This window comes from Staurois parvus, unplaced genomic scaffold (assembly GCF_062004578.1).
Source record: "Staurois parvus isolate SC_StPar_1 unplaced genomic scaffold, SC_StPar_1.0 ptg000120l, whole genome shotgun sequence".
NCBI lineage: Eukaryota > Metazoa > Chordata > Amphibia > Anura > Ranidae > Staurois > Staurois parvus.
The window spans coordinates 6,671,579-6,698,866 of record NW_028317916.1 but is presented as its reverse complement, the minus strand read 5'-3'; the positions used below and the strand labels follow the sequence as shown (position 1 = coordinate 6,698,866).

General features: G+C 39.3%; 1 protein-coding gene and 1 non-coding gene across 11 annotated transcripts in view; both read right to left on the bottom strand.

Moving 5' to 3' along the window:
• PTPRZ1 (protein tyrosine phosphatase receptor type Z1) overlaps positions 1-27,288 on the bottom strand; it is a 299,955-nt gene that overhangs the window by 105,556 nt on the left and 167,111 nt on the right. For all 10 annotated transcript variants that reach the window (XM_089672116.1, XM_089672124.1, XM_089672125.1 and 7 more), the window contains exon 9: positions 2,990-3,174. In XM_089672116.1, coding sequence (XP_089528242.1) covers positions 2,990-3,174 — 185 coding nt within the window. The remainder of the gene's footprint in view (positions 1-2,989; positions 3,175-27,288) is intronic.
• Positions 22,387-22,493, bottom strand: LOC149467182 (U6 spliceosomal RNA). The gene has a single exon (XR_016312003.1). It is a non-coding gene; the product is annotated as a U6 spliceosomal RNA (small nuclear RNA).

Sequence of the window (27,288 nt, the reverse complement as noted above, 5' to 3'; positions counted from 1 at the left end):
CTCAGCATTGAGGACATTGATCCTGACCAAATTTCCAACTCCATTTGCAGAAATGCAGCCCCAAGCTTGCAACAAGCCTCCATCATGCTTCACTGTTGCCTTGAGACACTCATTATTTTAACGTTCTCCATCCCTTCTGTGAGCAAACTGCCTCCTGCTACAGCCAAATATTAAACAATTTCACTCATCGGTCCAGAGCACCTGCTGCCTTTTTTTGTATCCATGTTCCTATGTTTTCATGCATAGTTGAGTTGCTTAGCCTTGTTTCCACGTTGGAGGTATGGCATTTTGACCACAGTTCTTTCCTGAAGACCACTTCTGGCCACATTTCTCTCCCACACCCACCTAAAACTTTTACACAGTACTGTGCATGTATTGTTAGACAGGGTCAATCTGGTTTGTTTGCAGGCTAGCTCGTAAATGTTTTGGGAATTTTTTATTTGTTTGTGATGTGTGTTGCCCTACCATGTGAACCTTGTGTACCATGTGCAAAGGCTAGTTATACATTGGGGTTATTGCCTTTTTTTTTGTTTTTGGGACACATCTGATGCCATCTGATGCCTTCAGCTGCCATTGTGCTCTTCCTGGGTGTCCAATGTGTTCCTGTGCCTTTAACCACTTGTCCTTCAGAGGATTTACATCCCTTCCTGACCAGGCCATTTTGTGCCATACAGCGCTTTTTTATTTTAACTGAAAATTGCAAGGTCATGCAACGCTGTGCATTAATAAAATTTATGTCCCTTTTTTCCCACAAATAGAGCTTTCCTTCAGTGGTATTTGATCACCTCTGCAGTTTTTTTTTTTGCGCTATAAACAAAAAAAGACCAACAATTTTGAAAAAAAAGAAAAATATTTTTGACTTTTTGCTATAAAACGTTTCCAATAAAAAAAATAAAAAAAATCTAATTCCACCATAAATGTAGGCCAAAATGTATTCTGCTGCATGTCTATGATAACAAAAAATCTGTGTGTAAACTAATTGGTTTACGTGAAAGTTATAGCGTCTACAAATGGTGGTATATATACTGGAATTTTATTATTTTTATTTTTTTACTAGTAATGACAGCGATCAGCGACTTATAGCAGGACTGTGGTGGGTATTCTGACACTGGGTGGGAACTGACTAACTGCCACTGACATCCCCAGTGACACCAATACAGTGATCAGTGCTAATAAAAAGTACTGACACTGTACTAATGACACTGGGCAGGATGGGGTTAACATCTGGGGTGATAAAAGGGTTAACTGTGTGCTGTGTGTGTTTTACCAGGAAGACATGCTGATTTGTATTCATCTGCTGTGCAGAGAAATACAAAGCAGCATGTCTATGCTGACAGAAGAGATATCTGTGTTGTTTACACACAGGTCTCTCACCCAGCCAACTTTCCCCGACGATCGCCGGGTGCTGGCGGGGAATCTTCGGCTGGGACCCAGTGATTGACATCCCTAGCTGCCTTTGGGTGCGTGGGTATGGCGGTGCTCGTGTACTCCCTACATGCAAATACAAATCAAATATATATAATATATATATACAAATCAAATAAATATAATACGTGATTCTGCACAGCCATGCTGCCCTGTAGCAGTATTTCTGCTATAGGACAGAAGGCAAGCGGTTAAGGAGGAGTGGGCTCCCTTCAGGCACACCTGCCCTTAATTTATTCACTGCTAAATATGCTCCAACTTCAAGACTCTCAAAACTATAGAACTAGGACCACAGTATACAGAGGAGCCCTGACGTAGGCACTTCAGTTTCCACATATTGTATATTTGCAAATGTGTGCAACAAAATCCTCTGTTTTAATATGTATTGTTTGATAGGGTCAATTCAGTTAGTTTGTAGGCTAGCTGGTAAGTGTACTGCAAATTTTTGTTTATTTGAGATGTGCATTGCCATTCCATGTGCACCTTACTGCAAAGGCAGTTATAAATTGGGGTGGTTGCCATCTTTTTGCCAATATTTTTGCACCTCTGTTATTTTCAGAGCTTTAGGCAGTGGGAAAGCACTACAAGTGTGCTGATCAGTGCACCCACAGTTCATTCAAACTACAAATGTTTCAGCTGTGGTGTTGGAAGAGACTTGTAGTTTTTCATTCACAGATTCCTGTGACTGAATGATGTGGCTGTGTGAAAAAAAATCTGACAGCTGGTATAGGGAGAAGAACCCCTGCTCACTGTCACACTGATGGAAGCAGTGAAGAGAAGAGAAGCAGAACAAGAATATGTTATATGTTATATGTTAGGGTGTAACATGTAACATGTTCTAAAAGGCAAACTTATCTTTTAAAGAGAAATTATAACTTTTAAAAGTCATATTTTTATTAACTTATTGTTTTTAGTACTAAATTACTAAATGCAGTTTTAGATTTTGTTATTGCGTAAATATGAATTAGTAAATATTTTCATATTAAACATTTAATACTTATCACTTGTAGCCAGCAAGTTGTTAGGTTCATGTAGCAGCAGTAGCTATTTGCAGGCTCATTTTCCCCAGCAGTACTGAATAGCTAGATTAGATTAACAGACTGTTGCAAGGCTTAGAGGAAAGGCATACCCCCTTTCTCTGTCCTAGCAAAGACAGGACCATCTGGCTTCGTTAGTCATACACAGGCTGCCAACAACCACGCAGTAAGAGCAGGACCTTCTAAATTCAAAAATCAATTTACAATATATTGTGTAAACTTTAAAAATAAAATAAATGACACTGCTTAAAAAGCAATCACCTTTCACTTTATTTGGATCATGCCACTGTGAAAACAAAAACCAGGCTATGTCATAATAAATGGCTTCATATGATTACTACCCTTAAAAAAAGACAGCTTTTTGGCATAACCAGTCATATTTTCAATATCAATGCCAAAAATGCAAAATGTTTGCCAGGGTACTTTTGAGCACAACTGTATATTTATTTAAAAAAAAGCAATGATTTACTTTGATTTCTATGTTTCAGAATTTTAAGAATTTATTTTTTTATCCAAAATGAACTTACTAAATCCTGGTAGCCATCTGTTAGATATTCATGTTTTGTTTGATCTTCCCCCTGTAGTTGTTGATAATAGACTACATATCTCTCAATCACTGCATCATACACAACCCGAGGTCTTTTCCAGGTAATGAGAAGGCTTGTGCTATTTTGTGCTTCGGCCTGGACGTCTTCTGGTTCTGAACTGCAAACTAGGATGGATGGAGAGAGGAAAACAGAGATAAACATACATTATTATTATTATTATTATTATATTATTATACAGGATTTTTTATAGCACCAACAGTTTGCTCAGAGCTGTACATTATAACATTATAATGGGAGACAGTACACGAGACAATACAGTAACAATACGATTCAGTAAACGAGGGGTTCGAGGGCCCTGCTCCTTGGAGCTTACAATTTAGGTGATTTGGATTTAAGAAGTAAAGTGATAACATTACAATTTAGACAGGGGGCACAGTCACAGATAGGGCATTTTTCCTAAAGAAGCAAAAAGCTACAACAAAGAACTCTGCTCCACTCTGGACTGACTGCATGCAAACACATTTGAAAGCATCTCCTACAAGCCTGATTCCTACTACACCTACTTTTTAATATACCCCCTCTACACTTCCTTCTTATATTAGTATCCTCTGTAGTCAAAATCGAATTTCTTTACCCCTCTGCTCCACCCCAAAGCTTGTACATGTCACCCTCACTGCTACCATCTCCCTACTACTGTTCTCATCTTCTCCTGCTAAAACTTAACCTACCTGCTGACCCAAACACCAGAACAGGAAGGCATATGTACTCATATACATCCCTCTCCCATCTTACCCTTCTTGCCCTCCTTCTCCTAACTTCTGGGGACATCTCCCCGAACCCTGGTCCTCCAGTATCTCACCCCCACACCAGGCACCCTCCTTCCTCCTGGAATAGCCACAATCCCCTCAGCTTAATCTGGATACCCCTGCTCCCTAACACCCCCCCTGTTTTCATGTGCATTCTGGAATGCCCGTTCTGACTGTAACAAGCTCATCTCTGTCCATGACCTTTTTTATCTCCCACTCCCTTCACCTACACAATTACAGAAACCTGGCTTCAAGCATCAAATTCTGCTTCTCCCACAGCACTTTCCTATGGAGGCCTCCACTGGACTCACTCACCCAGACCCAGTGGTCTGAAAGTAGCTGAAATTGGTTAGCTTCTATCCCCACTGAGCATTTTCAAGTCCTTCCTCTCCCTCTATCCTTCTCTTCTTTCGGGACTCACTGTATTCATCTGTTTTTCCTATTTCTCGGAGGATTGCAGTGATCTATTGGCCTCCTGGACCAGTGTCGTGCTTTTTTGATGCCATATCTGCCTGGCTACCCTACTTTCTCTCCTCTGAAGTACCCACTATCATTCTTGGAGATTTTAACATCCCCATTAATGTTAACAGCCCAGTTACATCCCAACTTTTTAACCTAACTGCATCTTATGCCCCAACACAATCGACACAGTCCTCCACTCACTCTGATGGGAATATCTTAGACCTTGTTTTCTCCCATCTCTGCACTCCCTACTACTTCACCAACACCCCCTTTTGTCTCTCTGATCACCACCTCATCATGTTCAAAGTGTCCTTGTCTTCGACCACCTATCCCTCCAAGCAGCAAACAAATACTCCAAATATCACCCAAACCATCCTCTCCACTCCTCCCAAGACCTCCTGCTCTCTAGTTCCCTGGTCTTCTCCTCATGCTCGTCTCCAGAGAGACTTCTCCAGAGCTTCTTCCATCCTTTGGGATTCTCTACCCCAATCTGTCAGGCCATCACCTACTCTGTCCACATTTAGGTGATCCCTGAAAACCTGTCTCTTCAGGGAAGCCTATCCTGCCTACAGCTAATAATCAAATCTTCCATTTCTCCCATCAGTTCATTACCCACAGTTATTACCTTTTGTTCCCCTAGCCCCTCCCTGTTAGATTGTAAGAATTGTAACTGCCAGGAGCAGGGCCCTAAGCCTCTTGTATTGAACTGTATCATTGCTGTATTGTCTGCCTTTATATTGTCAAGTTGTGAGCAAACTGTTGGCACTATATAAATCCTGATTAATAACAATAATATATCATTGTTTAAACATGAACATATTAATACACAAATTATTTCTTAAGCTGATTGAAACTAAGGTAAACATTTTTTTAAGATATGGCAGAAATTTAAAAAAAAATGCATACGTCTAATACCATGCAAAGGTTTTCCGTTGCAATAAATAAGATACAGTAAGTTCAGTACAAATATATATTTCTCAGTTTTATACAACATCAACATAAAGCTCTTTTAAAGAGAACAGATTCCCTACAATCTAATTTAAAGTGTACAAATACACTCTACTATATATTTGATTTTATTCAGCCAATAAGCAGTGTGGAGAAACATTATGTAAAATTGATTTTAGTGCAATCTGTAATCTACATTTTAGACACTAGATGGCACTGTATAACAACAGATTTATAGTATTGCAAGGCATTGTAAAAAGGACTCCAGGCTCTTAGGGAATATTGATGGAAAATTAGAATTGTCTGACATGCTATGCAGCAGTTTACATAGAATCGAACAACTAGAACAACTCTTGCCCACAGAAGGAGCTTACAATCTACAGGTATACCAAATCTGGCCTATTCGTTCACATACCTATTAACTTGCTTATATGTTAAAGAAACACACAAGCACATTTGGACAGTATCCCTGTTGGTACTCCAAACCAGGGCCCAGAGCTCTAAGTAAGTGCTAACCATTGTATCTGCTATGTTTCATTTGAAAAAGCCCTTCCCTTAGATGCTCATTCACAACAAATAAATTAAAAAAACCCTCAACCATATGCCCCGATTCCTTTATACTCCCACCATTAGCTCTTGCATAGTATAAGAACAATATACCATTTTATAGAAACTACTCTACATATTGGAAAAAGTCCTTAAATCCCAATCCAATATTTTCTGTAAAAAAAAACTAATCATACCTAGAGTTTTTTTTTTTTTTTATATTTAAATATTTATTAAATTTTTCATGTTAATACAAATACCCAAAAAGGGGAATAATTCTCATACAAATAGACATTTATAACATTTCTACCTTTCCCCTACTAAAAACTCTTTTCTTTCCCATCCCACTACCCCCCCTTCCCGCCCCTCATCCCCCCTCCTCCCCCTCTGCAGACTCTAGCCCATTCTAGTCTCTCGAGGCTTATTAATTTTTTGCTAACATACTAGTTCATATTTTCCTATATTTCTCTTTCAATCCTGCTTTTTCCCACTTTTCCCATCTCCTATAATAAACTCTCATCCTATCTTCCTGCATATGGTATGATCTTTCCATTCTACCTATCTGGTTTACTCTATTAATCCAGTCTTCCTCCTTCGGTACCTCAGATTTCTGCCAAAACTTGGGTATCAACCCTTTCGCCGCATTCAAGAAGTACCATATACCTGAGTCTTTATATTTATTTACAGATGTCTCCACATTGTGTAGGAGGCACGTCGTCGGGTCTAACCCTATGTCAATTTCAGTTATTTCTTCAATCAATTTGACTATTATCTTCCAAAAAACCTGGATTTTCGGACATTCCCACCATATGTGAAACACCGTGCCTATCTCTCCACATCCTCTCCAACACATATTTGAATTTTCCCCATTCATCTTGTGCTCTACACTCGGTGTAATGTGCCATCGTGTCACACACTTATAATTAATCTCAACCTCTCTCATACTAACATTATCGTGTATCAATCTAAACATCTTTCTCTGTTTATCCTCATCAAACCCAACTCCCATATCCCTTTCCCATTTTGTTATAAAAATTAACTTTGTGTTTGTGTCTAATTCTGTGAGTATTCTATACACTTTTGAAATACCGTGCTTCCCATCCCTTCGTGTTTCTAACAACCTTTCAAACATATTCCACTCCTGTTTTAATCTCAGGGGTTTCGGTAGATTTCCAATAAAACATTTCAATTGATGATATTTCCACTCATTTATTCTAATAAAAATATCTCCCTTCTTCTCTATTAAATCTTTAAGTGATCTCAATTCTCCCTCCACCAAAACATCTCTCAGTTGGGTATCCTCCTTTCTAAACCATCTCCCTGATATCTTATTCTTTCCCGGGGGAAAGTACTCAGTGTTTGTGAGAGGCATTAGTATAGAATTAAATTCCCATTTCATGTTTTTGTGTAAATTGTCCCATACCCTTAAAACATTTAAAGTGTAAATACTTGTGCTTTCTTTAATTCCTCTAAACTGTGGTGGAATCCATATCATCTGACTCAATCTAATGCCACTAAGATCATTTTCAATTGTTACCCAGCTTTTCCCCTTATGGTTAAATGTCCAGTCATATATTCTTGCTAAAACCACTGCTTTATAGTATCTCTTGACATCTGGTAGACCCAATCCCCCTTTCTCTTTAGTCCTACTCAATGTTTCATATGCTATTCTAGGTTTTTTATTCTTCCATATGCATCTTGTTAACATTTTTTTCATTATCTTAAAGAAGGCCTCTGGAATTTTAATTGGTACCATTTGAAATCTATACAGTATTTTAGGCATAATTACCATTTTGACTAGGTTTATATGTCCTATCCAGGATGGGTTTCCTCCTTCTAGTCTTTTTAAATCTTCCCTGATCTCATTTATCAAAGAGATATAGTTTAATCTATACAAATGCTTAGATGAGGCAGTGAGTTTTATTCCTAGGTATTTTATCTCTTTTTCTCTCCATATAAAGGGGAATTCTTTTTGTAGTTTTTCTTTTTCATTCTTTGATATATTAATATTCAGGATCTCTGTTTTCGTTGGATTAATTTTTAAATTTGATAGTTCACCGTACTCCTTCAGAATCTTCATTATATTTGGGAGAGTTATTCGGGGATTCCCCACATAGAACAATAAGTCGTTCGCAAAGGCCGCTACTCTATGTTCTATGGTTTCTATCTGAATTCCCTTTACCGATCCACTGTTCCTTATTATTGACAACAGAGGTTCGAGTGACAACACATATAGTAAAGGGGACAGTGGGCAGCCCTGACTTGTACCATTCGACATTCCAATGGGTTCTGATCTCTCCCCATTTACCGTGATGATTGCAGTAGGCTCCCTATATAATTTACTTATCCACTCTCGCATTCTATCACCTATCCCCAGCACTTTTAAGTTGTCCATCATAAAGCCCCAGTCCACTCTATCAAATGCCTTCTCTGCATCAATTGACAAGAGCACCACCGGGGCTTTCCCTTTTCTACTTTTCTGAATAAGCATCAGGGTTCTCAAGCCGTTATCTCTACCTTCTCTCCCTGGTACAAAGCCCACTTGGTCTCCATGGATCCATTCAGGCATTAGATCTTTCAACCTGTTTGCTAACACCTTTGCATACAGTTTAGTATCTGTGTTCAATAATGAGATAGGTCTATAGCTGGAGCACTGAGATGGATCTTTTCCCTCCTTGTGAATAAGTACTACATGGGCCTGTAGGGATTCTCTCCTCACTTCCATCCCACCTCCCAGAGCATTCATATATTTCTCCAACTTGGGTAACAGTACTTCACTAAATTTCTTATAGTACTTAACTGTATAGCCATCCGGGCCTGGGCTTTTCCCCCCCCCTGTGCCTCTTAATGCTGTTTTAATTTCTTCCTGGGAAATTTCTGCGTCTAAGGAGTTCAACTGTGCTTCACTTAGTTTTGGTAATCCCGCATTTTTTAAGTATATCATCTTTTTTTTCATTACTTCCCTCTTGAGCTTCTTTTAGAGGACCTTGGGGACTAATATTATATAACTTTTTGTAATACTCCGTAAACACTTTAATAATCTCTTTAGTTGAGTGGACCAACTCCCCCTTTGAACTTTTTATCTTTTCTATATAGTTCCTATTTTTCTTTTTATTCAAAGCTCTCATTAGATATCTTCCTGGTCTGTCTCCCCATCTATATCTCTCGTTCAAAACCCTGTTGTATACTCTTCTCTTCTCCTCATCCATCAACCTCTCTAGCTCATCTTTTTTGTCCAATAACTTCTGTCTTGTGTCTTTTGTTATTTTCTTCTTATGGATCTGCTCCAAGTCCAATATTTCTTTTAAAAGCCCACTGACCCTCTCTCTTCTTTCCTTTTTCTTCCTTGCTCCTGCCGCAATCAAGATTCCTCTTATGAATACCTTGTGGCTTTCCCAGACTGTAGCTATCGATACTTCCTCTGTTTCGTTCTCCTTAAAGTATACCTTAACCATTTCAATACCGTGCAATTTTACACCTTCCTGCCCAGGCCATTTTTCACGTTTCAGCGCTCTCACACTTTGAATGACAATTGCGCGGTCATACAACATTGTACCCAAACTAAAATTTTAGCATTTTCTTCACACAACTAGAGCTTTCTTTTGGTGGTATTTAATCACCGCTGGGGTTTTTATTTTTTGCTAAATTAACAAAAAAAGACTGAAAATTTTGAAAAAAAAACACGTTTTTCTTTGTTTCTGTTATAAAAGTTTACAAATAAATAATTGTTCTTCATAAATTTAGGCCGAGATGTATTCTGTTACATGTCTTTGGTGAAAATAACCCAAATTAGGATGTATTATTTAGTTTGTAGGAAAGTTATAGAGTTCACAAACTATGGTATAGATCTGATTATTGATCAATCCTGAAGTACTGACGGCCAATCTAATTTCTTGAGGTCTAAGAATTTCAGAATAGTACAGATATCCCCCAAATGACCCCTTTTTGCAGAGTAGACAGTCCGACGTACTTTATAAGAGGCATGGCGAGTTTTTTGAAGTTGTATTTTTTTTGTCATCATTTTTCGGAAAATGAAAAAATTAAAAAAATTATTTTCACTATTTTTTTTTTACATACTGTCACCAGTGCAGTACAGCGTCATCATATAACTGGCATGGCGGTGAACAGGGACACTGACTGGTGACAGTATGAAAAAAAATATATATATATATTTTTTTATTTTTTTTATTATTTTTAATTTTTTATTACTTTTTTTTATTTTTTTTTTCATTTTTTTTCATATTTTACTAAGACCAAAGTAGTACAATGTTACCATAGTAACATTGTACTACTTTGGGGAAGTGATCAGCATTTTTTTTTTTTTTTTTTTACACAATTTGCTTATAGCAAAGAAATACTTTGCTATAAGCAAGCATTTACCTGAATGAAATGGATTCATTCAGCTTTTTTTTTTTTTGTGCTTAGCTGTGATTTGGTCACAGCTAATCACATGACATGTGAATGTGATTAGCTGTGACCATTCACAGCTAGGCACTAGTATACAATGGATGGCATCATGAATGAAGCCATCCATTGTATACAACTGTCATGTGACCTGCTGTGATTGGTCACAGCAGGTCACATGGTACCTGCAACGGGGGCCGGTACTCAGATCTGTCATCGGCCGTGTCCGAGGTACACGGCTGGTGACAGATCGAGCCGCTGCGCCGCTCTGCATTAGCGCAAACGGCGCATGTGCGGGAGCACGCCAAATGGCGTGCACCCGGAGTGCAGAAGCAGTTTTGAAGCCGCCAAACGGCCATTGGCCGGGCGGCTAATGGTTAATCTCTTTCTCGATTTTCTGAGCTAAATCCTCATCCAGAAGAAGAGCCTCATTTAACCTCCACCCTAATCCTCCAGTCCACCTTCTTCCCCATCCCATTTTCATTACGACCGGGGCGTGATCCGAGAACGTCCTTGTCTCTATGTCAATTTTAACCAGATGATCTATAAGTTGATGGTCTATTAAGATGTAATCTAATCTCGAGTATATCTCATGTGCATTAGAGAAGAAGGTATAGTCTCTGTCTTTCATATGCGTTATTCTCCAGATGTCCACTAGTTGATATTCATGCATCACTTTTTTCAAAGCTCTCAGAGACCTACTCCCCTCTCTTTGCACGGAAGAGGTATTATCCTTTTGTGGATCCATACAAAAATTTAGGTCTCCTGCTACTATCAAGCGCCCTTTTTTAAATTCCAATAATTTTTTCAACAGACCCTTCATATACATCTCCGGGTTGATCCATTTTTTCAGATATACAATTGAACTAAGATTTGAAGACCTTTACATATGTACATTCATTTTTAATGACTTTTCCTAAAGTCAGTTTAAAAAGACATGACAGACAGATTTTAATTATCTTCTACAGTGTTGTAACATGTGGAATAAATCACATTAACTATTTATTTTCATTAATTTTTTCAATAATTCAATATTGTACAGAATGCAGAAAACCCCCAAAGTATCAAATGAAAACATTTTAATAATTATGATTGTAATTTGACTTTCAAAGTCAGAAGAAAACGTTATAAATCTCACTTACTCTATCGAAAAGTATTTTACTTGTATCTGAGAACCACTAACTGAAAATGTTATTTAACTAATTTTTATATTCAAAGTAAACTCAACCATCCATCCATGATTTATTTTGTTGCAACATCACTTTGACAAACACCTCCCTAGCATTTCTAGTTCTGGCCATCCTGAATAAGAGCAGATGACTCATGTAGTATTTACTTCCTGGAATCCATCTGCCCTTAGCTCAGGCATGTAGAAAGGAGGGTGTGCTTAGCTGACCTACAGCCCCTCCTCCATTCCTCCAGATGAAAGAGAAAAATGCCTCTTGGGGGATCAGAAAGGATTTTTTTCCCCTGCAGGAGCAAATTGGATCATGCTCTGCTGGGTTTTTTGCCTTCCTCTGGATCAACTGTGGGTGTATGATTATAACTTTTTTTTATGGTTGAACTGGATGGACTTCTGTCTTTTTTCAGCCACACTAACTATGTAACTATGTAAAATGCTCATGAAGACTCCTGGGATATATGACATCATTTTGGCCTAGGCCAGAAACCAAGAAGTAGCTGAAGTAAAAAAAAACAAAAACAAAAATTAAAAGATTGAGAGAGTTTAGTCCTGCTGTAATGACCAGCTTTGGGCTGGCCATGTATGCAAGATATAATTCTGCTCTAGCCCAAAGGGGCTCTAATAGGCAGAAATACTTGTTTTACTCCAGGAACCAGACAGACTTCTGTTGATTCCAGCACTAACAGGCAGTCCAGCGAAGTGGCTCCTCTTCTCTAGTCATGTTACTTCCCCTATCATTGATGTCATCCTGTAAAATGCAGGAGACAAGTGTTACCTCTCTTTTAGATATTCCACAGAGGAAACAAGCATTATATTCTGCATCAACAGGGGGGGGGGGGGGGTGGTGGGAATGGTGGGAACCTACATTTAATATTTTGTAATCAGACCAGAGTTGAGCTTTATCAAATAAATCAAATTTGTCTGTGTAAGCTTAAAGTAATAGTAAAGATTCGTATTTTTTAATTTAATAGTTTAATAACAGACATGTTATACTTACCTGCTTTCTGCAATGGTTTCTCCTCTTCTTGGGTCCTCCACCGGAGCTCCCAGATCCTCTGCCCTGCTGACTGACCCCAGAGCATGGTGTACTGCTCCACCATCTCCACCAGTCAGCCCTTTGTTTGGGATTCCCTGTGTCTGACCCAACACTGAAGCTCACTAAGCAGCACCCTTTGGTAGTGGTCGGTGATGACACTCTCCACAATCTGAGGTTCCATTAATTTCTCCAACTGCAACCATTTCATGGCTAACTGTAACAGGCCGTGCATCTGACACCACGGTGACTAAACAAGATATTTTCAGCAATCCATCCGATGCACTTGGACAGCAACTGTCACCACATGAGGGCTAAGATTTCCCCTTGAGTTTTGCATAATCTTTGGCATCAGACACTTGTAGGCCATGTTAGGCCTTCTGCAGTTCTCGTAACAGGATGATGAGGATGGCCCACTTGTCCTGAAACCATCCCTCTTTCTCGGCCTTGCATTGAAATCTAGGAAGGCACCATATCATCATGGGGACTGAGTTTTGCAAAAAAAATGGCTTACATTCACTCTAACTGTATTGCTAGGGGCAACAACCACCTTCAACAGGCCTGCACAAACTCCTTCTGAGCCTTCAGTTGCACTGCCTGGGTCTGCTGAGCCTGTATCAATAGAGCCAAAGTCTACTCCTGGCATGCCTGGGCCTCTTCATGATGGTAGATGGCTTCCCTGAAGACCTACTGCTGGGCCACTGTGGCCTCAACCAGGGCTTTAATCACTTCCCACCTCCTCAAAACCTCTTTCAGTGGCTTGCAGTGCCTTTGCCACACTGACCTACGACATACAAAGCCAGTAATGGCCTTGAATATCAGTCTTTTGCTTCAAAATGGTTTTTATTACTTCAGAATGGTTTTTCATTACATTGGAACACTAGCCAGGCAACTTTGTAAAAGCGAAGAGTATTTTATTTTTCCATACAAGCAAACATAAATAATATCATTAGGAAAAACTGCTTGCACCAAAAACCTGTATCCCCTCTTATCTATATGGTCAACAGCTTTTATGCCATAAATTATAGTAATAGGTGCTGTGCTAAACATAAAAACAAAAAATGTATTTTTGTATCCCACCAAATAAGTGATTCCTCAACCAATAATATCCTGTACCTGTGCATGACGGTATAACCAAACAGTAAAAAACTTGTGAACAATCAAAAATATCCAGAAAAATAAATTAAATTTAAGAAAAATATAAAATAATAAAAAAGTGAGATAAAGAAAAGTGTAAAATGATTAAACAGTGTCTGTGATATATAAATTCTCTCAAAAACAAAAATGGCTTTTCTTCAGCATACACAAGCAGTCCATACACTCCAGCCCCAAATAAAAGTTTGGCTTACCACCAATAACACATCTCTTAACAGAGCTATAAAGACCCTGCTTGCTTCAGGGTCCCACAGAAAATGTCATCATAGCCAGCAATGAAGAGCATACAGTTCTTCTTCACAAGCAGGTGTTGCTTCATCTCACACCTCCTGGATACCCAGTGACTGCTTCCTTCCCTTTACAGCCCTCTCTCACAAATGGGTAAACCCGTACAGGCCCAAGACACCCATAGTCAGGGTTGGAGGTTCTTTCTCACCCACAATTCTGTCCATGCCTCTGAATCTTAGGTCCCATGTCAGGACTTGTCACAAAGGGGGGGAAAGGGGGAGAGGAAAGCTGGGAAGTCCACAATCAATCACTTTTAATTGAGGAGCCACCAGAATATGTGGAAGGGTGCCACCTAACCAACCAGCAAAAAAACAAAGAAAAAAGGCTGCACACCTATAAGCTAACCTCAAAAATTTTTATTTTGCAACAAGCACAATATATAACATCTAAGATATGGTGTACAGATCCAACATTACAAGGGCCCCTGACCCCCAGAAAAAAGGGGACCCTCCATGTGGGACAAAAATAGATGTCAGGACTTACCAATCCCAAGAAAACTGTAAATCAGTTTTCTCTTTTCTAACTGAATCACCCTGGAACCCCTCGCACTGCATGAATGAGAGCCCCTGAGCACTCCAAAAAATGTCTCATTCGCACTTAAAGAGACCACAACCCATACAAAGGGGACACCTATCTACCATCCAGAACACATCCCTGGAATCCTGTACAATAAATATAATAAACATGGTTTTTACTGTATTAATACACATGAATATGATATTTATGTTAAGAAAAACCTCTTATGCAGTACAAAATGATTTGTATTGCTATTATACAATAATACGTCTTATTGAGTTAATCATATTAATTAAATAATGATTGCAAGCTGCCCTTGTTTTATGGAAAAATAATGTGAACAGTTACTTAGAGAAAGTTCTATGACTAGACACAGTGAAGACATTCTGCGAGTCTGTGTACTGTAATAATACTGAGAACATGTCTGGAGGCATGAATGACGCCCTGGCTCTGGTTTAGTCAACATCCATTATCAGAAGAGCCACACAATACTTGTTAAACCGGGAATATTTTCAGACCTGTCCATTCTTAGTGCTCACCCTGCCTGCTGAACTTAGAAATATACAATGACAAACTGACTCTTACAACCTGGAGTGATCTTTGACATTTTCTGACATGTCACTTTGCACTAATATACGCATATATGCACCGATGACTAACTTACTGAAACATGGGGAACACCGGGTGCCACTCTAATAGGCTATTCTATTTATGTTACATTTAAGGTCTATTACTATAGATAATGAATACACATTTAAGATGCAGCAAACAAACCCTGTCCTACCCAGATACCAAGTGAATAAAGCACTGCATTACACAGCTGGATATCTTTAACTCTTTGAAGCACTGAAGCCCTAACAGATATTGCAGTTGGCTGGTATACAATTACCCAGCATGGACTGGGACAGTGTGAGGGCAATGTACATAAGAATGTGTGGTGTGCTTTTAACATCATTTTGTACTACTTTTTGACAGATTTGAAATGCACAGTATTCTGTTTGGAACAAAAAACCAAGAGGCTGATTAAGAAAGCAGTTGGTTTTGCTAGAACCCATTAGACATGTGCATGAACAGGAAATTTTGTATCATTTTCGGATGCATTCGCTAATTGAAGAATTTGTTTAGGATGCATTGGTAATGGACCTTATTTGTTTTTGGAATTCATTTCATATTTTTAGTATTCGGTTTGTTTAATTTGGAATAGCCTGGTTGTTAAGGAGTGAGCATCTGCCGCATCCTTAACAACCGGTACTCATCTGCTGTCAGGGGGATTCCCCACTGTAAGCAGAATGAAAACAAAACAAGTGGCAGGAGTGGGGGGGGGATGAGCAAGTGCTTCCCTCTCCTGAACCATACCAGGTTACATGCCCTCAGCAACGGGGGGTTGCTTGGGAGAAGAGGAGAACCCCCATGTTAAGGGCATGTAGCCTGGTAGGGTTCAGGGGGTGTGCTCACTCCCCCCCACATTTCCTGGCCTGCCAGGCTGCATGCTCAGATAAGGGTCTGGTATGGATTTTGAGGGGGACCTGATGGCATTTTTTTTTTAATTTTGGCGTGTGGTTCCACCTAAAAATCCATACCAAACCTAAGGGTCTGGTATGGATTTTGGGGGGGGGGCCCCATATGGATTTTTTTTTTCACTGGCTCTTCTTTTGTTTACATTCTGCTGTCAGGGAATTCTGCCTGCAGCAGATGAGTCATGGCTGTTAAGGATGCGACGGCTGCCCGGTCCTTAGCATCTCATTGAATGTGAATGATCCAAATGAATCCAAAAACATTTTTTACAATTTTTTTTAGATTTATTCAGATTTGTTACTATGCCCATTTAGAAATTTGGATACATTCAAATCTCTGAAAATGTAATTTTTTGTCCGAAAAACTAATCTGAATGAACCAAATCGCACACGTCTAGAACCGATTATGTTGCTCAAGCATGATTAAAATGCTCTAATTTAGGAAATCCTTAACCAGTTCCCACCCGGCCAATAACAAAATGGCGGTAGAGTGGAACTTTCATTGACCTGGGTGGGCATCATATGATGTCCCCCCAGATCGCCACCTCATGTGTGCCCATGGGGCCATGCTGCGGTGAGATCTGTCACAACAACAATTGTGTTGCTAGCTGTGATTGGTCACAGTAATCACATGACAGCCCATCTGTGTTATGTGAGTAGCTGTGTCCAATCAGAGCTAATCACAACAAAAAACTGAATGAATTGATTTAATTCAGTTAAATGCTTGCCTACAGCAGTGGAATTCACTGCTATAGGAAATCATAATGTGTGAAAAAAAAATAATGATCTCTTCTACAGAGTAGTACAATGATACTATGGTAACATTATATTACTCTGGTCACAGTGTTTTAAAAAAAATCGTAAAAAGAAAAAATGTAATAAAAAAAAGAAAAAATATTTTTAAAAATATATAATTTTTTTTCCCACTTGGTCACCAGTCATTGTCCCTGATCACCGCCACAGCAGTTATATGATGATGCTTCACTGCACTGGTGACAGTATGTAAAAAAAAAAAAGGTGGAATTTTTTTTTTGTCTTCATTTTCAAAAAAAGTGTGGCAAAAATGACAACATCAAAAAACTCACCATGCCTCTTACTAAATACTGAACAAAAAGGGGTAATTTGGGGGATATCTGTATAGTCTGGACATTTTTAGGCCTCAGGAAATGAGATAAGCCATCAGTAAATCAGAATTCTTTGATTTTCAGATACTGTGTATACCATAGTTTGGGGACTCTAACTTTCCTACAGACTAAATAATATACACTAATTTGTGTTATTTTCACCAAAGAAATGTAGCAGTATACATCTTGGCCTAACTTTATGAAGAACAAATATTTATTATAAAATTTTATAAAAGAAACAAAGAAAAACTTTTTTTTGTTTATTTAACAATGATGATTAAATACCACCAAAAGAAAGCTCTAGTTGTGTGTAGAAAAAGATAAAATTTTTGTTTGGATACAGTGTTGCAGGACCGAGCAATTGTCATTCAAACTGTGAGAGAACAGAAAGCTGAAAACTGGCTTTGGCAGGAAAGGGGGTAAAAGTACCTGGTATTGAAGTGGTTAAATGTCAGCTTTCCTTGCAGCATCATGTATCTAATCTGAAAGAAGTTATAGCACAACCAAAAAAAAGCTGCATTAGATGTTACTCAATGAAAACTATGATTAGGTTGTGAGCTATTCCAGCAGATTATTTTGACAGAACCTCTAAAAATATATTCAAATTCACTGTCACAGAGAAATTGAAAGCATTTTTTTACAAGATGTGGAATCTAGAAGAGTTGTTATCACACAAGGGTGTTCAGTCTGCGCCAACAAAATTTCAAAGGTTTGCTAAGGCTTGTGATTGCAATTGTACACAGTCAAACCAAAAGACAGAGTAAACTACCCAAACTGACAAACATTTGCTATCAAAGCTACAGCAAATCTATAGAGAACTGTACTTTGCCATTTTGTAGTACAGGAATACACTTATGGATGACATAGGATCACCAGCTTCATTTCATTCCACTCTACTTATGACAAACAACCAGGGCTCCTGTCTACTGCTCAGGCAAAACTGGAGGATAAAAAAAAGTGCATGCAATAATAACAACAGCACTACAAGGCCATATACTACATTTACATAAGGTGGATGAGGACACAGTGGAGAAAAAAGCAACATGACTACCAAGTCTTTTTATTACTGTCTGTATTCTCCCTGGTAAAATTAATCCTCTATATTTGTCCTGGTAACTACTGTCAATGCGATTGAAAATGACGGAAGATCTATCATTTTGATTTATCACTGGAACAAGTATAGGGGGGAAATCTCCCAAAGTGGACATTTGTTCAGGTGATAATTGCCTAAGGCAAGATTTCTCTTACTTTGAAGCAACTAGCTGTTCTGTCTTCACATAGAAAGTAAAGGAGTGGGAGCAGAGTAGGTGTGCACCGTCTGCGGATTTGAAAGATCAAAAAGGTAAGCAAAAGTAAGTAAAACACACACACACACATATATATATATATATACTTACTTATATACTGTATATACTTGTTTACTTACTTATATATATACACATATCTCAGAACTATTATATAGGGTCTCTTGGCATGCTGTTTTACTCTTCTACATATACAGTCATGGCCGAAATTGTTGGCACCCTTGATATTTCTCCAGGAAATCATGTATTTCTCACGAAACGTATTGCATTAACACATGTTTTGCTATACACATGTTTATTCCCTTTGTGTGTATTGGGACAAAACAAAAAAAGGGAGGAAAGAAAGCAAATTCGACATAATGTCACACAAACCTCCAAAAATGGGCTGGACAAAAGTATTGGCACCCTTTCACAACTGCGGATAAATAAGAATGTTACAAGCATGTGATGCTCCTGTAAACTCACCTGGGGCAAGTAACAGGTGTGGGCAATATAGAAATCACACCTGAAAGCAGATAAAAAGGAGAGACGTTCACTTAACCTTTGCATTGTGTGTCTGTCTGTGCCACACTAAGCATGGACAACAGAAAGAGGAGACGAGAACTGTCTGAGGACCTGAGAACCAAAATTGTGGCAAAATATCAACAATCTCAAGGTTACAAGTCCATCTCCAGAGAACTAGATTTGCCTTTGTCCACAGTGCGCAACATTATCAAGAAGTTTGCAACCCATGGCACTGTAGCTAATCTCCCTGGTCGTGGACGGATGAGGAAAATTGATGAAAGATTGCAACGCAGAATAGTCCGGATGGTGGATAAGCAGCCCCAAACATGTTCCAAAGACATTCAAGCTGTCCTGCAGGCTCAGGGAGCATCAGTGTCAGCGCGAACTATCCGTCGACATTTAAATGAAATGAAACGCTATGGCAGGAGACCCAGGAGGACCCCACTGCTGACACAGAGACATAAAAAAGCAAGACTACAGTTTGCCAAAATGTACTTGAGTAAGCCAAAAGCCTTCTGGGAAAACGTCTTGTGGACAGATGAGACCAAGATAGAGCTTTTCGGTAAAGCACATCATTCTACTGTTTACCGAAAACGGAATGAGGCCTACAAAGAACAAAACACAGTACCTACGGTAAAATATGGTGGAGGTTCAATGATGTTTTGGGGTTGTTTTGCTGCCTCTGGCACTGGGTGCCTTGACTGTGTGCAAGGCATCATGAAATCTGAGGATTACCAAAGGATTTTGGGTCGCACTGTAGGGCCCAGTGTCAGAAAGCTGGGTTTGCGTCCAAGATCCTGGGTCTTCCAGCAGGACAATGACCCCAAACATACGTCAAAAAGCACTCAGAAATGGATGGCAAAGAAGCGCTGGAGAGTTCTGAAGTGGCCAGCAATGAGCCCAGATCTAAATCCCATTGAACACCTGTGGAGAGATCTTAAAATTGCTGTTGGGAAAAGGTGTCCTTCCAATAAGAGAGACCTGGAGCTGTTTGCAAAGGAAGAGTGGTCCAAAATTCCGGGTGAGAGGTGTCAGAAGCTTATTGATGGTTATAGGAAGCGACTGATTTCAGTTATGTTTTCCAAAGGGTGTGCAACCAAATATTAAGTTAAGGGTGCCAATACTTTTGTCCAGCCCATTTTTGGGGTTTTGTGTGACATTATGTCATATTTGCTTTTCTGCCTCTGTTTTATATTTGTTCCAATACATACAAAGGGAATAAACATGTGTATAGCAAAACATGTGTTAATGCAATACCTTTTTTGTGTGAAATACTTGATTTTCAGGAAAAATATCAAGGGTGCCAACAATTTCGGCCATGACTGTATAGCCCTGTTTTAAAACTGAAAATCTTTAGCTCTGAGTGCTTACATTTCTGACAAATCTGGATTACAAAGATTAGCGGGAATAAACTTTAATAACCTTTACTATACTACACCAAATTAAGACTCCATGGCTGGCATTTTAAAGACTAAGTAACCCTTGAGTGACCTTGGTATTTAAATTCTAAAATAAAGTAGAGGGGGTTGATATGATCTTGGAGTTTGGGGTAAATTATTTACTTTTTAACAGAAATGTTTAAAAATACTATTCTACAATGTTTTTTTTTTACACAAAGAGAAACTAGTTAGATCCTAAACTTGCTATGAGAGGCGCTAGCAAAATTAAAGCCGAACTCAAGTCAGATACAGTATAACAATACAATTCAGTATTGTATTCCTTTTAAAATATTATTTATTTTTACATACTTTTAGCGTTGTATCCATACCTACAGTTGTGTTCAAAATAATAACAGTGTGTTGAAAAAAGTGAATAAAGCTCAAAATCCTTCTAATAGCTTTTATTTCCATACACACAAATACATTGGGAACACTAAACATTCTATTCCAAATCAAAACATGAAGAAAAATATATCAAATTTGTGTTGTTCCTCTAAACAAATTGAAGAAAAGTGAATATTAGACTGTTCAAAAAAATAGCAGTGTTTGTATTCTTCTTTACAAACTCAAACATTCACTATATAAACTGAAAAATGTTTGAAGATTTTGCTTTCCTTTGAATCACTTAATGAATATTTAGTTGTATAAGCACTGTTTCTGAGAACTGCTGTACATCTGTGTTGCATGGAGTCAACCAACTTCTGTCACCTGTGAACAGGTTTTCCAGCCCAGGACGATTGGACTACATTCCACAGTTCTTCTCTATTTCTTGGTTTTGCCTGAGAAACTGCATTTTTGATGTCACCCCACAAGTTTTCTATTGGATTAAGATCCAGGGATTGGGCTGGCCACTCCATAACGTCAATCTTGTTGGTCTGGAACCAAGATGTTGCACGTTTACTGGTGTGTTTGGGGTCGTTGTCTTGTTGGAACACCCATTTCAAGGGCATTTCCTCTTCAGCATAAGGTAGCATGACCTCTTCAAGTATTCTGATGTATTCAAACTGATCCATGATCCCTGCTTTCTGATAAATAGGCCCAACACCGTAGTACCATATCATGATGCTTGCGCAACCATGCTTCACTGTCTTCACAGTGTACTGTGGCTTGAATTCAGTGTTTGGGGGTCGTCTGACAAACTGTCTCCGGCCACTAGACCCAAAAAGAACAATCTTACTTTCATCAGTCCACAAAATGTTGCGCCATTTCTCTTTAGGCCAGTCAATGTGCTCTTTGGCAAATTGTAACCTCTTCAGCACGTCTTTTTTTCAACAGTGGGACTTTGCGGGGGCTTCTTGTAGATAGCTTGGCTTCACATAGGCATCTTCTAATTGTAACAGTACTCACAGGTAACTTTAGACCTTCTTTCATCTTCCTGGAGCTGATTGTTGGCTGACTCCTTGCCATTTTGGCTATTCTTCTATCCATTTGAATGGTAGTTTTTTGCTTTCTTCCACGTCTTTCAGGTTTTGGTTGCCATTTTAAAGCATTTTTACGATCATTTTAGCTGAGCAGCCTATCATTTTCTGCACTTCTTTATATGTTTTCCCCTCTCCAATCAACTTTTTAAACAAGGTACGCTGTTCCTCTGAACAATGCCTGGAACGACCCATTTTCCTCAGAATTTCAGAGAGAAATGCACTGTAACCAGCATTTACAACATTTGCTGCCTTCCTTCCTTCCTTAAATAAGGGCACTAATTGCCACCTGTTTTTCAAAGAATGAATGACCTCACTAATAGAACTCCACACTGCTATTATTTTGAACATGCCCCTTTCAATTAGTGATTCAATTACACAGAATCAGCAGCATGCATGTCATGACTGTTGGGTCTGTTGGATTTCTATTACTCTACTACTAGTAAATTATTTGCCATGTAGAATTATCATTTCTACCAAAAACAGTGATTGATCAGGTTAGTGATGTCTGACTGCTATTATTTTGAACACAACTGTATATCAGCCTCCTCTCATCCCTTGCACAGTAGCACTTCAGCTAGTGGGAGGGCAACGCTAGAAGCCAAAGAGCCTCTGTTAAATGCACATGACAAGAAATGTGCTAAAAGAAGGAGGAAGCAGAGTGAGGAGAGACTACTCTGTCCCAGGAATTTATTTATTTATTTTTAAACTTCTTTCCAGATCAGAGCGCCAATGAATATGGGACGCTTCACAAATTTGCGTGTCATCCTTGCGCAGGGGCCATGCTAATCTTCTCTGTGTTGTTTCAATTTTAGTATATGTGCTGCCGAAGCAAGCACTGTCCCAGGAATTTATAAGGAGTGTTGTAGACATGTGTTGTACAGATCGGTGGGGCATCAGGATCACAATCAGCAATGCTTGCGACTGATTCATGTACCTGTCAGAAGCAGGCCAACATTTAAGTCGGAGTGTCCATACTGGGCTTCTTGCCCAGTTGCTGTACCTGTCACACAGACAGGTGCATGGCCAAGGAGTTTTGTTGTGAGTTGGTCGGCGCCTGATGGGGAACTTTGAGGGACTAGTTTCCCTTGCATGTGATTAACACTGGATGACAGTGTCATGGGTGATTCCATATTCTCTATTCAGACCAACAGCAGTTAGGGAATCTGCCCACAGCCATTTGCTGTAAATCACAAGGCACAGAGGCCTGATGAGGAACTAGACTTTCAGAGTTTTCCATCAGGCTCTGCCCACCCAACAGGCACGTTGGCTGTGGAGTTGAGTTGGCAGTGTTGTCGTAGGGTAGTTGGATGGGGAACTCTGTTAGACTAGTTCCCTCATAACTGTTGCAAGGCTTTCATTATTTTGGCACAGGATGTTAAAGGGAGCACACCACCAGAAATGTGTTCCAAATGCTTTGAATCCTCCTTATATGCTTCTGCTCCTTTACGTCCAATCAGCAGGCTCAGGGTGGGAAGGTGTCACTCTACTGGAAGTACTATCTGGCGGAATTACAAAAGTGGCTGGCCAAAATGACAAATCCTTTGGCAAAAGACATTACATGCGTACTTCAACTGTAAATACATCTGTTCCCTTACAGGTCAGTCTCAGGCCTTGCAATCCATCAGCAAGTCTTAGACATGCAACAGGGACTTTTCATTTTATATATTACAAGTTCTAGTATTATGGTGAATTTCATATAATGTAAATAAATAAAGCCAGGGATGCCACATTGGAGAAACAGGACAAAAACATACACATCAACTCAGATACACAGTAACTGGACACAAGCACGATTGCTGTGAACTTGTGGGATACTATTTATCACAATCAGACCACTCCTTGGAGACTATGTCTTGGTTCTTAATGAGAATTTCACAACTGTACAGAAAAGGGAACCATTTGACACAAATATAATGGCCTCAATGTCAATTTCTATTTTCTAAAGAAATACTATTATGACCAGTCACACCTTTTTGACTCTCCCCTCATCATTCCACAGCCTACACAAGTGTTATCTGTCTAACCTTTTGTGTCTTCTCATTCTTCCATAACGTCCTCTAATTGTCTTAATTGTAGAGGTTTGTTTTACATTTTTGGTAAAACTTTATGCATCAGTATAGCTTTGAACTGGGAGAATGTGAAAATGGATCTTTTAAAAGCTTGTGGTGAAATGAGCTGTTAGGGGTAAGCTACTTAAGTAATAGTAATAATAAACTTCTGTTTTTTTAAAATTAAAATAATAATATCATATAATGTAATGTAATATTATGTAAAGTATGTCATTACCTGCTCTGTGCAATGGCTTTGCACAAAGCGGGTCTGATCCTCCTCTTCTGGGGATCCCCCACCAGTGTTCCAGGCTCCTCCTGTTTGGCGAGTGCCCCATAGAAAGCCGCTTTCTACAGGAGCATACGTGAAGGCTTGCTCCTGAGATGCCCTGTGTACGTCCATTGACACAAGCCGAATGGCTCTGCCCAGCCCCTACTCCGTTGCCACAGCTCATAATTGACAGCAGTAGGCACCAATGGCTTCCACTGCTATCAATCTGCACAGCAAAGAAGGAGACAGTATTGAGAGCCGCTGCTCTTATGCACATCACTGGATAGGGATTGGGCTCAGGTTACTATAAGGTGCGTGTGTCAGGAGGCTGAGGGGTTCCAGCAGCACAGAAGGTTTTTACCTAATGCATTCTATGCATAACCATAAGGCTTTAGACCCACTTGAAATCTTTCACTGCCAGGTCCGCTGCTGCTGATTGCTTCCACAGCCCCTCACAATGGTGCCCCCCCTCCACGGGCTTGGCGGGTGCAGGGGAGAGAGGAGAGCAGAAACATGTCCGCTCTCCTCCTTTTCTTTGTGTGACCTGTGTGTCCATGACATCACTTCCAGGTCACCGGTGTCACTTTCCCGGCTAGAACAGCCAGAGAAAGATGTATTGCAATGCGGCTTGCATTGCAATACAGCTAATGGATCAGAGAGGAGACATGCGGGGTCTTTTAGACCTCGCATGTCTCAATAAAGAGAACCTGTCACCAAAAACTCATCACATAGGGGACTTTGTGTTCCCTAAGTGACGAAAAAAAAAAGAGTAAAAATAATTTTTTTAGTTAAAAAAATAAAGTTACACTCAAGCACATAACACCCCCCTAAAATCATTTTGAGGCCCACCCCCACATATACGCATGTACGAATGTAAACACATACTTAGGGGCACCTACATGTGAAATCGTCAAATTGCGATACACATGTTACATATCGCCCACACACCAGAGCGAGAGTAATAATTCTAGCACCAGACCTCCTCCGTAATGCTAAACTGATGACCTATAGGGGTTTTTGAAGTTTCGTCTACAGAAAATATAGGGTACTGAACTTTGACATAATTTCATAGGCGCACACATATTTAAGGTTTGGCATGCTGGCAGGGGCGGACTGACAACTCATGGGGCCCCCGGGCAATAGGGGATCATGGGACCCCTGTGCCCTTGCCCAAACTCAAAAAAGCCCATGAAAAAGGTACCAGGGGCATCTCATGGGGCCCCCTACTGACCCCGGGCCCTCGGGCAGTGCCCGAGTTTCCAAATGGTCAGTCCGCCCCTGCATGCTGGGTATCTATTTACTCAGCACAACCTCTTCTTTTATATTTGACCAAACATTTGGGTAATTTATTGTGTTTGTTTCTCCTAAAATTCACTTCACTTTTTTTTAATAAATATTTTAATACATTTTCAATATTTCGCTTTACATCAATAAATGTTCATAATCTTAACAAAAACAATTTCCTTACATACCTTTATCCTAAAAACCTTCCCCCCCATACCTACCCCTCCCACCCCTCACACAATCCACTCCCAGTTCATTTTCCTATAGCTCCCCATTCATCGACCTTCTCAAAACATCCTTCTCCTTCTTCCTTTCTTATCTATTCTCTTTTTCTCCCATTTCAATGGATTTATTTACTTTTTTAATTACTCTTTTTAAACTCATCTCATTTCTCCCACCTTTTTCTAAATCTCTCCATTCTATCTTCTTCCATGTGGTAGAGTTCCTCCATCCTGTACACATAGTCATATCATCGAGTTCTTATATTTTTCTACTGTAGTCTCAGTTTTATGAAATAAACATGCACCTGGATCTTTCAGGACATTTTCCCTAGTTATCTCCTTAATTTGATAAGTTATTTCTCTCCAATACCCCTGGATTTTGGGACACTCCCACCATATATGTGCCATTGTGCCCTTCATCACGCATCCCCTCCAACACAAAGGTGATTTATCTATTTGTTTCTTATGTGCCATAATCGGTGTAACACGCCACCTAGCTAAACGTTTATAATTAATTTCAACCACCATCATATCTACAGCCCCATGTGCTAATCTAAATATTTTCTTTTTCTGTTGCTCATCAAACAAAATTCCGAGTTCCCTTTCCCATTTCTCTGTATACAAAGGGGGAATAACTTCTGTTACTACGATAAGGATTTTATAGATCTGAGAAGTACCGTGTTTCCATATTTTATGTTGAATAATTGTTCAAATTATGGATTCAGATCCATCATTGATCTTAAGGGCTTAGGGAGCATTGCAACAAAATGTCTTAATGGAAAATATCTCCACTCATCTAACATAAAAAACAATGCCTCCATTCATTATATCCTTTAACTGTGCATTCCCTTTTCTTATCCATTTACCCAAGACATTTTCCCTCCCTGGTGGGAAAAATCTGTATCCACCAATGGCATCAACATAGAATTAAACTCCCAACCCATTTGTTTGTGAATTATATCCCAAACCCTAATTACATTTCGTGTATAAGTGCTTGTACTTTCTGCTAACAAATTATATTGATGTGGCAACCATACTATTCTATCCAATTGTGTCCCACTTAATGTGTTCTCTATATTTAAACAACTTTTCCTTAGTGCATTATGTGTCCAATCAAAAATATGTGAGAGTAACACTGAGTAATAATATCTCTTAAAGTAAGCACACCTAGACCCCCATTCTCCTTATCTCTACAGTTGCAAGAAAAATTATGTGAACCCCTTGGGATTACGTGGAGTTTTGCATGAATTGGGCATAAAATGTGCTCTGAACGTCATCTAAGTCACAACAATAGAAGAACACAGTCTGCTGAACATAATACTACACAAACATTAGATGTTGCCATGGTTTAATTGCACATAACATGTAAACATTCACTGTGCAGGGAGGAAAAAGTATGTGAACCTTTGGACTTAATAACTGGTTGACCCTCCTGTGGCAGCAATAACCTCAGCCAAACGTTTCCTGTAGTTGCAGATCAGACCTGCACAACGATCAGGAGTAATTTTGCACCACTCCTCTTCACAAAACTGTTTCAGTGTAGCAATATTCTTTGAATGTCTGATGTGAATCGCTCTCTTAAGGTCATGCCACAGCATTTCAATCGGGTTGAGGTCAGGACTCTGACTGGGTTACTCCAGAAGGCGTATTCTGTGCTGTTGCAGCCATTATTTTGTTGAATTACTTGTATGCTTTGGGTCATTGTCCTGTTGCATCACCCATCCTCTGCGGAGCTTCAGTTGGCTGACAGATGGTCGTACATTTTCCTGCAAAATGTCTTGATAAACTCTGGAATTCATTTTCCCAT